The sequence below is a fragment of the Pseudophryne corroboree genome, chromosome 1, assembly GCF_028390025.1.
Source record: "Pseudophryne corroboree isolate aPseCor3 chromosome 1, aPseCor3.hap2, whole genome shotgun sequence".
NCBI classification, from domain to species: Eukaryota; Metazoa; Chordata; class Amphibia; order Anura; family Myobatrachidae; genus Pseudophryne; species Pseudophryne corroboree.
This window is the reverse complement of record NC_086444.1, coordinates 618,175,863-618,191,317: the sequence shown is the minus strand read 5'-3', so window position 1 is coordinate 618,191,317 and position 15,455 is coordinate 618,175,863. Positions and strand designations below refer to the sequence as shown.

At 45.5% G+C, this 15,455-nt stretch overlaps 1 protein-coding gene across 1 annotated transcript in view; it reads left to right on the top strand.

Moving 5' to 3' along the window:
- The window catches only part of S1PR4 (sphingosine-1-phosphate receptor 4), a 51,417-nt gene extending 36,726 nt beyond the window's left edge, over positions 1-14,691 (top strand). The window contains exons 3-4 of the mRNA XM_063914446.1: positions 7,566-7,782; positions 11,082-14,691. Coding sequence (XP_063770516.1) covers positions 7,566-7,782; positions 11,082-12,003 — 1,139 coding nt within the window. The 3' untranslated portion in view covers positions 12,004-14,691. The remainder of the gene's footprint in view (positions 1-7,565; positions 7,783-11,081) is intronic.
- The last annotated feature ends 764 nt before the right edge of the window (positions 14,692-15,455 follow it).

Genomic DNA, 15,455 nt, shown 5'->3' with positions numbered 1-15,455 from the left:
CACAAGTTCCTGAAGTCTGCTTTACCAACGTCTCCCTCCGACAGGGAGGCAGTATTGGGAACAATTCACAGGCTGTATTCCCAGCAGGTGATAATCAAAGTACCCCTTCTACAACAAGGGAAGGGGTATTATTCCACACTATATTGTGGTACTGAAGCCAGACGGCTAGGTGAGATCTGAAATATTTGAACACTTACATACAAGCGTTCAAATCAAGATGGAGTCACTCTCAGAGCAGTGATAGCGAACCAGGAAGAAGGGGACGATATGGTGTCACTGGATATCAGGGACGCTTACCTACATGTCCAAATTTGCCCTTCTCACCAAGGGTACCTCAGGTTCGTGGTACAGAACTGTCACTATCAGTTCAGACGCTGCCGTTTGGATTGTCCACGGCACCCCGGGTCTTTACCAAGGTAATGGCCGAAATGATGATTCTTCTTAAAAGAAATATGGACGCTTTCCTGATAAGGGCAAGGTCCAGAGAACAGTTGGAGGTCGGAGTAGCACTATCTTAAGTAGTTCAACGACAGCACGAGTGGATTCTAAATATTCCAAAATCGCATTTTTTTCCGACGACACGTCTACTGTTCGTGGGGATGATTCTGGTCACAGTCCAGAAAAGGATGTTTTCTCCCGGAGAAGAAAGCCAGGGAGTTATCCGAGCTAGTCAGGAACCTCCTAAAACCAGGAAAAGTATCAGTGCATCATTGCACAAGGATCCTGTGAAAAATGGTGGTTTCTTACAAAGCGATCCCATTCGGTAGATTTCACGCAAGAACCTTTACGTGGGATCTGCTGGAAAAATGGTCCGGATCGCATCTTCAGATGCATCAGCGGATAACCCTGTCTCCAAGGACAAGGGTGTTTCTTCTGCGGTGGCTGCAGAGTGCTCATCTATGAAAGGGCCGCAGATTCGGCATTCAGGACTGGGTCCTGGTGACCACGGATGCCAGCCTGAGTGGCTGGGGAGCAGTCACACAAGGAAAAAATTTCCAGAGAGTGTGATCGAGTCTGGAGACTTCTCTCCACATAAATATACTGGAGCTAAGGGCAATTTACAATGCTCTAAGCTTAGCAAGACCTCTGCTTCAAGGTCAGCCGGTATTGATCCAGTGGGACAACATCACGGCAGTCGCCCACGTAAACAGACAGGGCGGCACAAGAAGCAGGAGGGAAATGGCAGAAACTGCAAGGATTCTTCGCTGGGCGAAAAATCATGTGATAACACTCTCAGCAGTGTTCATTCCGGGAGTGGAAAACTGGGAAGCAGACTTCCTCAGCAGGCATGACCTCCACCCGGGAGAGTGGGGACTTCATCGGGAAGTCTTCCACATGATTGTAAACCGTTGTGAAAAACCAAAGGTGGACATGATGGCGTCCCGCCTGAACAAAAAACTAGATATTGCGCCAGGTCAAGGGACCCTCAGGCAATAGCGATGGACGCTCTGGTAACACTGTGGATGTACCAGTCAAAATATGTGTTCCCTCCTATGCCTCTCATACAAAAAGTACTGAGAATCATAAGAGGGAGATGAGTAAGAATAATACTCGTGGTTCCGGATTGGCCAAGAAGGACTTGGTACCCGAAACTTCAAGAGATGTTCACGGAAGACCCGTGGCCTCTACCTTTAAGAAAGGACCTGCTCCAGCAGGGGCCTTGTCTGTTCCAAGACTTACCGCGGCCGCGTTTGACGGCATGGCGGTTGAACGCCGGATCCTGAAAGGGCATTCCAGATGAAGTCATCCCTACTCTGGTCGAAGACAGGATGTAACCGCAAAACATTTTCACCGCATTTGGCGAAGATATGTTGCGTGGTGTGAGGCCAAGAGAAGACCCCTACAGAGGAATTCCAACTGGGTCGTTTCCTACATTTCCTGAAAACAGGACTGTCTATGGGCCTAAAATTAGGGTCCATTAAGGTTCAAATTTCGGCCCTGTCGAATTTCTTCCAGAAAGAACTGGCTTTAGTCCCTGACGTTCAGATGTTTGTAAAAGGGGTACTGCATATACAGCCTCCTTTTGTGCCCCAGTGGCACCTTGGGATCTCAATGTTGTTTTGAGTTTCCTAAAGTCACATTGGTTTGAACCACTCACCACTGTGGACTTAAAATATCTCACATGGAAGGTGACGATGCTATTAGCCCTGGCTTCAGCCAGGCGTGTGTCAGAATTGGCGGCTTTATCATATATAAAGCCCTTACTTAATTTTTCATTCTGACAGGGCAGAATTGAGGACTCGTCCTCAATTTCTCCTTAAGGTGTTTTCTGTTTTTCACATGAACCAACCTATTGTGGTACCTGCGGGTACTAGGGACTTGGAGGACTCCAAGTTACTTGACGTTGTCAGGGCCCTGAAAAATATGTTTCCAGGAAGGCTGGAGTCAGAAAATCTGACTCGCTGTTTAGCCTGTATGCACCCAACAAGATGGGTGCTCCTGCTTCTAAGCAGACGATTGCTCGCTGGATTTGTAATACAATTCAGTTTACACATTCTGTGGCAGGCCTGCCACAGCCAAAATCGGTAAAAGCCCATTCCAAAAGGAAGGGGGCTCATCTTGGGCGACTGCCCGAGGGGTCTCGGCTTTACAACTTTGCCGAGCAGTTACTTGGTCAGGGGAAAACACGTTTGCTAAATTCTACAAATTTGATACCCTGGCTGAGGAGGACATGGAGTTCTCTCATTCGGTGCTGCAGGGTCATCCGCACTCTCCCGCCCGTTTGGGAGCTTTGGTATAATCCCCATGGTCCTGACGGAGTCCCCAGCATCCACTAGGACGTCAGAGAAAATAAGATTTTACTTACCGATAAATCTATTTCTCGTAGTCCGTAGTGGATGCTGGGCGCCCATCCCAAGTGCGGATTGTTACAAAAATCGGGTTATTCTTGTTGTGAGCCATCTTTTCAGAGGCTCCTTCGTTGTTATCATACTGTTAACTGGGTTCAGATCACAGGTTGTACGGTGTGATTGGTGTGGCTGGTATGAGTCTTACCCGGGATTCAATATCCTTCCTTATTATGCACGCTCGTCCGGGCACAGTATCCTAGCTGAGGCTTGGGGGAGGGTCGTGGGGGGAGGAGCCAGTGCACACCACCTGATCCTAAAGCTTTTGTTGTTGTGCCCTGTCTCCTGCGGAGCCGCTATATCCCCATGGTCCTGACGGAGTCCCCAGCATCCACTACGGACTACGAGAAATAGATTTATCGGTAAGTAAAATCTTATTATACTGTATATATATATATATATATATATATACACATGTATTGGTGTATTCCTATTGTGTAGGAACAAAGGCACTCTCCATTGTTGTATTATCAAATATATCCATTTTATTCAAATTCTGCATGCTTTAAATCCATTCCTTATTTCGCTGACGTTGTGTATGCCTGACTGACGCTGATGATTTGTTGTAACAGCCTTGATAAAGATTCTTAAATAGAATTGAAATGTCGGCGAAATAAGGAATGGATTTAAAGCATGCATCATTTGAATAAAATGGATATATTTGATAATACAACAATGAAGAGTGCCTTTGTTCCTACACAATAGGAATACATCAATATATATATATGAGAAGTTCTAGGACTATCTTTAAAGGAACAACCCAACTGGAATTTTAATAAATGTGAGTGCCGGAACACACCACCATTTTATTTTTATATATATATATATATATATATATATATATATAGATGGGGGAAAAGCTTATCGGCGCTTAACCGCGATACCAAATTAAACTAGAATGTAGTCCAGGATATTTATAACTGAACAAAAAAGTCTCCTTTATCTAGACACTCCCTTTTATATTAATCGGGCGTCAGCTCCACCTTAAAGGGAGAAAAACGTCCTAAAAATGCAAAATTGGACATAAGATCAGCATAAAAGGTATATAAATAGCATCCAACGCGTTTCGTCCTATCTGGACTTCATCAGATAGGACGAAACGCGTTTGATGCTGTGATACATCCCCTCTCTAAAAAGCTAAGAACCTTATTTATATACCTTTTATGCTGATCTTATGTCCAATTTTGCATTTTTAGGACGTTTTTTTCCCCTTGTCTTATCTAAGTTTGTATTATTAATTTTATACTAACTTATATCTTATATACAGTTTTAGTAACGTCTCTGGCTCCTTGTAATAGGGCTACCATTTTATTTGTTTTTATTGGTGCATATTAGATTTATTAAAAAAATATTTTTTTAAAATAGTGAGTCTCCTCTTGATATTAGACACCACTGGTCGCTTTAAAAACCACCTTATCCTTTCTTTCTTTATATATATATATATATATATATATATATATACACTGTATAAATAAGGATTATTTTTAAAGATCATATCAGATGTAAGAATTTATGAGCTAAAGGGCACTGGCAGCACCTTAACGGGAAATGCCATATAATAGTGTGTGTTTTCAGTAAGTTAAGGGGCAAAGGTAAGTGAGCCACAGCTTTGCTGCGTTTTCAACAAAGCCTGTGTTGAGTTTGTGTGTTCTCCCAGTAACTTGGCTTCTAAGCAAAATAACCCCAGTGTGTGAAGGTGTCCCATGTTGTAAGGCATATTGGGCCTAATTCATGTTTGTGCGCAGTTGCAATTGTGATTTTCTAGGCTACAGAGCTGCTAATGTCAGCAAGTGAAGCTCCCGCCCAGAAAAGAAAAGAGACGCCCACCGGGGCCAAACTATTTCGCAATTGGATACACATATGCAGACTATACGCAACAATGAGGAACATCAAGTCTATAGATCCGCATACACGGAGCAATTTTGACTATGACCGATTTCCCTTGAACTGGCAGTAGGCGATTTTGACTATCTGTACCAGCGATTTTGACAGAGGGGTATATTCAATTAGTGTCGAAAGCTGCCGTCTGTCGAAAAGATGGCAGTTTTATACTTTTTAAGGTCGAATCGTAATTCAACCTATTCAATCCCAAGCATTTTTATGCGACAAGTCGGGGAATTCGACTTGTCGAATAGTACGTGAATCGGCGGTATAGCTGCCGAATCACGTACTTTTGAGGAAAACAGGGCCAATTTTGACAGGATGGCCCCGTTTCCGACCATCTCAGTCCGACATAAAAAAAATGTCGGACTGAGATGAGGGACTGTGGAGGAGGGTCATTTGGGTAGTTTCTGTTGTCATTATGATTTAAAAAGAGTAAACACAGTTGTTTGACAATAAATGGCTTCACCCAACCACTAACCATGAGTGAAAGAAAAGTTTGTGAGTTATCATTCATATTCTCTGACAAATGGCCAGAAAATCACAAATTCAGCTAGGGTATGTAAACTTATGAGCACAACTGTATAGTCAAAATCGCTAAGAAAGTTAGTGCACATTGCTCCGTGTGTACACAGCGAGAGATAGTGATGCAGATCACCGCCAGGTCGCTATCGCTGAGAAAAATAGACTGTGCAGGCAAGTCAATTTCGAACATGTTGCTGGAAAAGTGAAAACATCAGCGAGGTCCTGCTTGCTGGAGCTGGGTGGATGCTGCAGTGAGCGGCGTCTGTGACATCCTCCGGCTACGCTGCCAGCTGCTGTAGCGCTGCGCTCCCGTCTCTCGCCCGTCTCTGCTCTCACCCTGTGGCCGATGCTCTCCCGTCTCCTCTGACGCTGCTCTCCCCCTGTGCCCCCACCGTCTCCCCCGGCGCTGCTCTCCCCCTGTGCCCCCACCGTCTCCTCCGGCACTGCTCTCCCCCTGTGCCCCCACCGTCTCCTCCGGTGCTGCTCTCTCCCTGTGCCCCCACCGTCTCCTCCGGCGCTGCTCTCCCCCTGTGCCCCCACCGTCTCCTCCGGCGCTGCTCTCCCCCTGTGCCCCCACCGTCTCCTCCGGCGCTGCTCTCCCCCTGTGCCCCCACCGTCTCCTCCGGCGCTGCTCTCCCCCTGTGCCCCCACCGTCTCCTCCGGCGCTGCTCTCTCCCTGTGCCCCCACCGTCTCCTCCGGCGCTGCTCTCCCCCTGTGCCCCCACCGTCTCCTCCGGCGCTGCTCTCCCCCTGTGCCCCCACCGTCTCCTCCGACGCTGCTCTCCCCCTGTGCCCCCACCGTCTCCTCCGACGCTGCTCTCCCTCTGTGCCCCCACTGTCTCCTCCGACGCTGCTCTCCCCCTGTGCCCCCACCATCTACTCCGGCGCTGCTCTCCCCCTGTGCCCCCACCGTCTCCTCCGATGCTGCTCTCCCCCTGTGCCCCCACCGTCTCCACCGGCGCTGCTCTCCCCCTGTACCCCCACCGTCTCCTCCGGCGCTGCTCTCCCCCTGTGCCCCCACGTCTCCTCCGGCGCTGCTCTCCCCCTGTGCCCCCATCGTCTCCTCCGACGCTGCTCTCCCCCTGTGCCCCCACCGTCTCCTCCGGCGCTGCTCTACCCCTGTGCCCCCACCGTCTCCTCCGGCGCTGCTCTCCCCCTCTGCCCGCATCTCAATTCGACTTTTTTTAAAGTCGAATTGAGATTCCTTTGAATAGCCCAGGTCGGATCCATTCCGACAAATGAATGTCGGAATGGATCAGACTTCAATTGAATATACCCCTATGTGTGCAAGCGATCTTAGCTATGGGCGATTTTGACTAACTCATTTAAACAGGGTGATGTTTTCACTTTTCCAGCAACATAGTCTAAATTGACTTGCCTGCACAGTCTATTTTTCTCAGCGATTGTGACCTGGCGGTGACGCGCATCGCTATCGCCCGCTGTGTACACACGGAGCAATGTGCACTAACTTTCTTAGCGATTTTGACTATACAGTATATCGCTGAGCAATGTCGCTCCATATGTACACACCGTAAGGATTATGGCTACGCAGACTGGACATGGAAGCAGTTACTCAGGTGCCCTGTTTTGCACGTACAACCTTGCAGCTGATGGCAGATACACTCCCCAAAAAACGTCCATGACACGTCAACGTTTTTCCAACCACTCCCTGTAAACACCTTCAAATGGTCATTTCCTGTCAGTCACTTCTCCATGAAATCCTCATTGTGAGCGGGATCGCAGTGGCACCTTGATGCATGCACATAGTGATCGCAGCACATGCACAGTCTGCTGATAATCGCTCCATTGCGTAAACATCACCCATTGCGTACAAACATGAGTTATGCCCATAGAGTGGAAGCTGCACTGGGACAGACACTGATGTGAATGTGAGTAGTATGAGTTGCCGGCGGCCGGGTCCCCAGCGGCCATCATACCGACACTGGGATCCCCACTGCTGGCTTGCAGACAGCGGGGCGAACGCAAATGAGCCCCTTGCGGGCTTGCTGCATTCACCACGCTGCGAGCACGGTGGCGCGTGTCGGTATGCCGGTTGTCAGGATCCCAAAAACCGGTATACTGAATACCACCCGATGTGAATGACTACATATTCCCTGTAAATTGCTGTGTAATATGTCTGCACTACGTAAATAATTGTTATTGAATAATAAAAAATAAATGTTTGGAATCCACTGAAATATACAGAGGAATGATACATTAGGAAACAAGAATTGTATAAGCAGTTGGATAGTGATATAATAGTCTCATGGATATGCTGCCTTGCATAGATTAAATTCATTATTTTCATTTCAGGACTGAGATCTGACCTTGTCACCATGAACCTGACAAAGAGCCTGTGCCTGGATTTGTTAGCTAAAAGAAATATAAACATTATTCTGCTACATTACAACTTAACTGGACGTTTAAGTGGCCGATCAAGCAACAGCAGCACTCTTCTCAAAGGGCTCTTCGTGTTCATCAGTCTTTTCATCGTCCTGGAGAACTTCTCTGTGCTAATAGCCTTGCTCAGGTGTGAAGACATTTACATAATAGGGATATACTGTATTGCCTAATTCAGATATGATCGCTGTGCTGCAAATTTCCTGCAATCAGATAGCTGCCGCCCAAGGGAGTGAAAATTTGCCCCGTGCAAGTGCGTGATTGCATGTGTACGCTGTGCGAAAATTCCCCTCAGTCAGTGGACAGCTGCAAAACCGTTTGCATCACACTCACCATCTAATGTTTTTCCTATTCTGTGCAGTGTGTGTGTAGCTCAATACTTACTCCTCCACTGCGAAGAAATCAGGCTGATCGGGGCCAGATCCGACGTCACACACCCTCCCAGAAAGTGCTTGGGAATGCCTGCGTTTTTACAGACACTCCCAGAAAACCCAGTTACCACCCACAAACGTCCTCTTCCTGTCAATCACCTTGCAAACATCCATGCAATCAGAATTTTCACACCATCCTGACGCTGTGTGGTGATGCGCATGCGCATTGCGGTGCATACACATGCGCAGTAGTTTGATAATCGTCCGTGTGCGAACACGCACTGCAGCGATCAGGTCTGAATTGAGCCCATAATACGAATAGTCAAATTAAAAACTAAAGAGGAAAATAATGTGTTCTAGCAAAATACTGTGTTTAGTGACTGCTTATGGCCCTGCGTGTGGCACAGGAGTAATACAAAATTAATTGGGTTTGGAGATGTTTCTAGGGGTGTAGTATGTTATGCCTGGGGCGGGATCCCGGCAGCCAGCATACCGGCACCGGGATCCCGACTGCATCTGGGTGAGCGCAAATGAGCCCCTTGCAGGCTCATCATGCTGTGGGCACGGTGGCGCGCTAGGCGCGCCAGGCGCATCACACTATTTATTCTCCCTCCAGGGGGGTCATGGACCCCCAAGAGGGAGAATAGTTGGCAGTATGCCGGGTGTCGGGATTCCGGCGCCAGTATACTGAGCGCCGGGATCACCAACAGCCTGCATACTGAATACCCCCCGTTTCTAGTATGATGCATTTTTGACCTGATAACTACAATTTCTACTTGCCACATATTGTGCGATATTCAATTGTTATATCGTCCTGCACCAAAACACGACTAAACTATTGGGCGCGACGTGAAAAGCCCCATTTGTGTACCCAAACGGGTCACTTTTTGCACATTTCAGCTCGCCACCCCTGGGGGTAGCAAGCTTAAATAATGATAAAGCGCCCATCGGCAGAAACATTTGAATAGCTGCCAGCGGGCACAATCGTGGGATGGTGGAGGGGGACGGGGGAATTTGAATTCTGCCCATTGTGTCAATAAGATTTTTAATTTTTTTGGGAAGGGAGGAATATAGGAAGTTTTTCTTGCTGGGACATTGGTTCTACTAAGGGAATACATCCATTTTGTTGACATTCATAATATCGCTAAGCCGTATGTGGACCATGTTACGTTGGAGCTGGGAGATCGAAAAGTGTGAAACCCTACTTCCTTAAAGCATTTCACGGGGGCGCCGACGGTACAACTGTAAATATGATTATTATCTATAAGAGGATGGTTATACCCTCGCTATTTCCATATACTGTTCCTTAGCTGATTCTACAACAACACAGTTTACCTTATAAATCTTTCCTAATTTAGTCCATTCGCCATATTAAATATCATAAATACCCACAGCTCTCTGAATAATATTTACTATTACAAACTACATATAATACATGTTAATAATAACTACATAAATATATAGTCAATTAAACATACAAAATGCAGTTTGCTCACATATGTATATTCTAAATGTTCAATATAAGTAATGGAATATAATAAGATACTTATGAACGTTGTGGTCCAGCTATGTGCTCTTTCTTCAACAGGCCAAATGCAGAGAGTGCGAGTAGACTGAATGAATCTTAGGCATAAAACCCAGCTCACAGGAAATGAGGGAAGGTTGTTCTTGCCCAGTGGTGTGTATTTGTGTGGTCAAACTGGTTCTCTCTTACACAAGTTCCAAAATACAGTAGCTATTTGGAATGTAACAGTATCTATAAGCATATAGAAAGTCACTCCTCCATTTTCTAGTGTACATTGTGCTGAAATGGTGAATAAAATATTTCCTGTAACATAAACCATGTTGAATTAGCATTTCACACTTATCAATCTCCCAATGCCGATATTCCAGGTTTGACCTGGGTCTTGTTGACATTATGAATGCCGACAAGATCACTACATACTCCGATAAGAACCCATCTCAGCTAAGAGTATCACTATCTCTTTACTACTGAGTTCGGACACTTGCCTAGTGCAAGTGTGCCGCCTTAGGACAGTGCATGTGTAAGTACTGACTGCTGGAGAGGCCAAGTGTGGAAAAATCAGTGAAAATTTAGCCTGGAGGCTACAACAGAGGCTACAACAGCTAAGGTATGTAACCAGTGTCGGATTTGGGCATGAAGGGCCCACCGGGGAATGCAGTGGTAGGGGCCCTTGTTTGGGGGTGTGGCCGGTCTACAGAAGGGGTGTGGCCAGCCACCACAGGTTTGCCTAACCATTAGAGGAGACATGTGCTGAGCCCCTTGATATATATATATAAATACAGTACTGCTAGTGCATGCATGATAATGTATCAGATAAATATTGGCAATGCACTGTAGAGAATACATCATAGTACTGTTCAGAATAAGGTAACATATGTATAATTCGAGTACACACTCTGGAACCTGATCCCTAGAGGAAGAGGAGGGGGGCCAGGCAGTGGGGCCCACCGGGGGTTTTCCTGTGGGTCAGTCCAACCCTGTATGTAACCATGGCGTGCGCTAATAGGGCCAAGTTCAGAAAAGCTAATCTTTGCGGAGCTTGGTAAATTGGACAATTTCACCTATGAGGACTACTGCTGCGATCGCAAATAGAAGGACTGCAGCATCAATCTCTGACATCTACTATGGTACACCCTTTGTTAAATATCTCTCATACTTAAATGTAGTGGAAATCCATTAAAATAAACTGCAAAAGTAAGAGAGAACAGTAAATAGACCCTGTGGTGATAAACAAAATCCCGGTTGAAGATTGGTGCCTTATAAAAAGTAAAAGTTAGGTACTGTAGCTGTTCAGTGTTCACATTTGTGGTGTACTCGGCTACGTGAAAAATGTAACTTGACTTTTACCATACAGTAACTTTACATACTTTTTTTTATAGTAATTGATACATATTTACCAGATTTATGGTATGTGCAAGGAGCATTATAGTGTACTATACTGGTTATTTTAGAATGGCATATAAATTAGGAAAAAATACAAAATGCATATTGCTATAATAATCCTAACCAATAATTAATGTGTTTATGTTTTAGGTATGTGCGAGTGAGACGCTGGGTTCATTGCTGTTTAGCAAACATCGCATTGAGTGACCTCCTGTCTGGCGTTTCATACCTGCTTAACATTTTCCTTTCGGGTCCTACCACCTTCCTCCTGAGTCCAGAACAATGGTTTTTTAGAGAAGGCCTTGTCTTTACCACTCTAGCTGCCTCCACTTTCAGCCTGCTGGTAACGGCAGTGGAGCGTTACAGTACTATGGTGGCCCCAGTCACTGAAAGCCCCTCGATGAAAGTAATACGTGTGCAAGGTCTGATCATTTTATGCTGGGTATTTGCTGCGGTGGTTGGACTCTTGCCCTTGTTTGGATGGAATTGCCTGTGCCACATTGAAAGTTGCTCTAGCCTTCTTCCTCTTTACTCTAGGCAATACATTTTCTTTAGCCTTATGCTGCTGTCTATCACTCTACTTGGCATAATTGGATTTTACTGCACTATTTATTTCCTAGTATGTTCGAGTGCCAAACGTGTGGCAGTCACAAACCAAAGTCGGCGTGCCTTTCACTTACTTCAAACAGTTCTCATCATCCTGGGCTCTTTTGTACTCTGCTGGAGTCCACTTTTCATATACCTTTTGTTGGATTCTACATGCTCTCCCCCTTCCTGCCAATCTCCACTTGGACTGGAATGGGTGCTGGCTGTAGCTGTCTTGAATTCAGCCTTTAACCCACTGATTTACTCCCTCCGGAGCTCAGAGGTACGTAAGGCTATGCTGGCATTCCTGTGCTGTGCCTGCAACTGGGCAGGAGTTAAGCTACCTGCAAACTGCCAGCAAGGCACAGAAGTCACCTCTGGCTCATCAAATGAAAGTTCACTCAGGCGAATAAGTAGTGTGCGTCTTTCACGATCATTGAGTATTAGAAGCCCTCTAACCAGCATTTCAAGTGTGCCCAGTCAGTAATAAGATGTCTAAGAAATGTACTCACTGAATTATGTTCTTTGTGCCATTACCAGACAGAGGGGTCTACTCATGAAGCAGTGAAAAGTGTGGAGAAGTGTGCCAGTGGAGAAGTTGCCCATGACAACCAATCAGCATTGAAGTGACATTTGCCATTTGCATACTATGCATTTGTATAGAGCAGATGATTGGTTGCCATAGGCAACTTCTCCACAGGCTCACTTCTCCACTCTTTTTACTGCTTCATGAATAGACCCCAGTATTTTACCAATATCACCAGTCATTTGAGTCACAGCATATTTACAAACAGAATTAACGGATAGGAAGTGTTTGGTAAATCCACACAGAAATAAACTGAAAACTGGGATTTTTTACCTCTAGATCCAAAACCCGTCATTTCATTTATATTATTAATATTTAACAAATTAGATGTAACACAATGGTCAAATAATGAAGATTCTCAAGAAAAACTTACGTGGCATTAACTACCCATGCTGTACCTAAGCAACCAGCTTTTCTCAGAAACATTATTATTAACATTATTGCCCAGCAAGACAGAATGTACATATAATGTACAAAACACATTGCCAGAAAATATTGCTCAGCTCTCAGCTCAATCTTGTGAGGAAGAGAATGGAATTAAGCGGAACACCAAGCTAGTTAAAAAATGGTAGACATTTGGGGCCAGATGTACTAAGCTTTGGAAAGTGATAAGCGTCACGGTGATAAAGTACCAGCCAACCAGCTCCTAACTGTCATTTTTCAAACCCAGCCTGTAACATGGCATATAGAAGCTGATTGGCTGGTACTTTATCACCATGACATTTATCACTTTTCAAGGCTTAGGGCCTAATTCAGACTGGATCGCTGCAGCAGCAGCGATTGCAGACTCAGTCTGAAGCTCTTTGTTGTGCACGTGCACACCCCGGGAGCCCAGTGAGATGCTAAAAGCATCTCAGGGCTGCGATCACCTCTGCCTGATTGACAGGTAGAGGCGGTCACGGGGCAGGAGGGGGCGTGCCAACGGCATTGGCGGGGCGCGGTACGGATAACGCAGGCGTGTCCAGACCTTTGCGGCTGCGGGACGTCACACACAGCCGCTGAGACACGGCAGGTAGCTCCCTGCCAGTGCGCAGGAAGGGAGCTACTCGCTGGGTGCAATAGCATAGCCACCGTGCAGGGATGGGGGGGGATCAGAGGGGGGATCAGACATACAGGGCGGACTAGCCCAGTGCTGGGTGTCCCCCCGCATGTCTGAGAAACTGATCAGATCTGAATTACCCCCTTAGTACATTCTTTATGTACTTTATACAGTACATGCTTTAAGAAGTGTTCTCATTAACGTATTGCAAAGCTACCTTGCAGATAAGTGTACTATTTACTTAAATAAGTATTCATTTGAAATGCCACAGTATTTTGACAGAGCATCAATGATTCTGAGTGCATCAGACCCACAGGTCAACGTGCCTTATTTTTTGCACTATTATAGTGAAAGGTAAGAGCCTGTGGATGGGTCCAAAGTAGTGTATGCGGTTCGGTTCCCTAGAAATCCAAATCCACGCAAATTTTGTGGGTCCGAACCAATCCAAAACCCAGTTTGGATCCCTTGAGAAGATCTGAACCGAGTCCTGGGTCGGAATTTGGATTTTAAATCTGAATTTTGTGTTTTGGATTGCAAAAATTACATGATTTTAGCTGTCTTTATCCTTTTGTAAGAAATACAAAAACCCAAGGTTCAGATTTTAAATCTGAATTCCAAACCAAAACACTTGAGGGTGGTTTTGCAAAACCAAAGCTTGACAATGAAATTAGAACCAAAACACGTGCACATCTGTAGTCCAAAATATCTGGGAGAGGGCCTTTCTAGGGGCCTGTGTTTTTTTTTTACAAAAGTCACCAGAAACTGGTGTGGCGATGCAACCACTCAGCGTTGGGGCACGCAGAAACTCTCAGTGACCCTGGTGACAGCTCATTTAATAGGATATTTAAAAGTGAATCAAATGTTGTCAAATAATAAATGCATGTACAAAGTTTTATACAATTTCAGGAGCAGGGTTCCCCCGCAGCACAGGACATGTGAAATGAGGCTCCTGTAAAATAGAGGCAGGAGAATGGTGATATAATTTATACAGTATATGAATTAAAGTTAGACATCAAACTGTTTTTTTTTTACTATCCAGAAGCTGAAGAGTTGTGGAATGTAACAATCTGAGAAGCAAATTAATTATTTGTGAGCAATCAAACATGGCTGACGGACACATAAGGCCAGCTTGGGTTTGCCTTACTATGCATTGCTGCTTTGCATTTGACTGCTAACTTGCCAAATCTCTGGAGATTCAGCATCCCACACCCAGTGACATTTCTCGCTTACACTATTGGATAACTTTCAAATAAACCTGAAAAACTAACAATGGGGTTCTTATTCAGCCATGCACCCCTTACTGTACCCAAACAATCAGGTCCTGGGACTGAAAAGGATTTTCATTGAAATACTGTACACATTACTAAATTTACTATACTTCTATACTGTCTCAAATTGAGGGGATGGATATTTCCTAAGAGCTGTAGCATATTCTTGCTGTGTACAGTATGTATGTGTAAATATATATATAGATATATAAGTGTAACTATATGTTAAGTGTTTAAGATATATGTATATATACATTTGGTATATGTTTTATGTCTGTATATTGCCCAAAATAAATCTGTTGGCTTTTTAAAAGTAAAAATTTGCTAACACTATTACAGAAAAAAATGGGTAAAGATAATTATTTATACACAATTCTCAAAAATCTTGAAAGATCACTGCATTTAGAGTGAGACATTAGCACAATACCGGCAACAGTCTTCAGTCTGCTGCAGAGAGGGTCCAGGAGTTCTGAGATTGGGTTACTGAGGATGTGAAGCCATGTCCCCTTCACCATGGGCTGCTGAGGAAGTGAAGCCATGTCCCCTTCACCATGGGCTGCTGAGGAAGTGAAGCTATGTCCCCTTCACCATGGGCTGCTGAGGAAGTGAAGCTATGTCCCCTTCACCATGGGCTGCTGAGGAAGTGAAGCTATGTCCCCTTCACCATGGGCTGCTGAGGATGTGAAGCCATGTCCACTTCACCATGGGCTGCTGAGGATGTGAAGCTATGTCCCCTTCACCATGGGCTGCTGAGGAAGTGAAGCTATGTCCCCTTCACCATGGGCTGCTGAGGAGGGGAAGCCATGTTGCCTTCACCATGGGCTGCTGAGGAGGGAAAGCCATGTCCCCTTCACCATGGGCTGCAGAGGATGTGAAGCTATGTCCCCTTCACCATGGGCTGCAGAGGATGTGAAGCTATGTCCCCTTCCCCATGGTCTACTGAGGATGTGAAGCCATGTCCCCTTCACCATGGGCTGCTGAGTAGGGGAAGCCATGTCCCCTTCACCATGGGCTGCTGAGGAGGGGAAGCCATGTCCCCTTCCCCA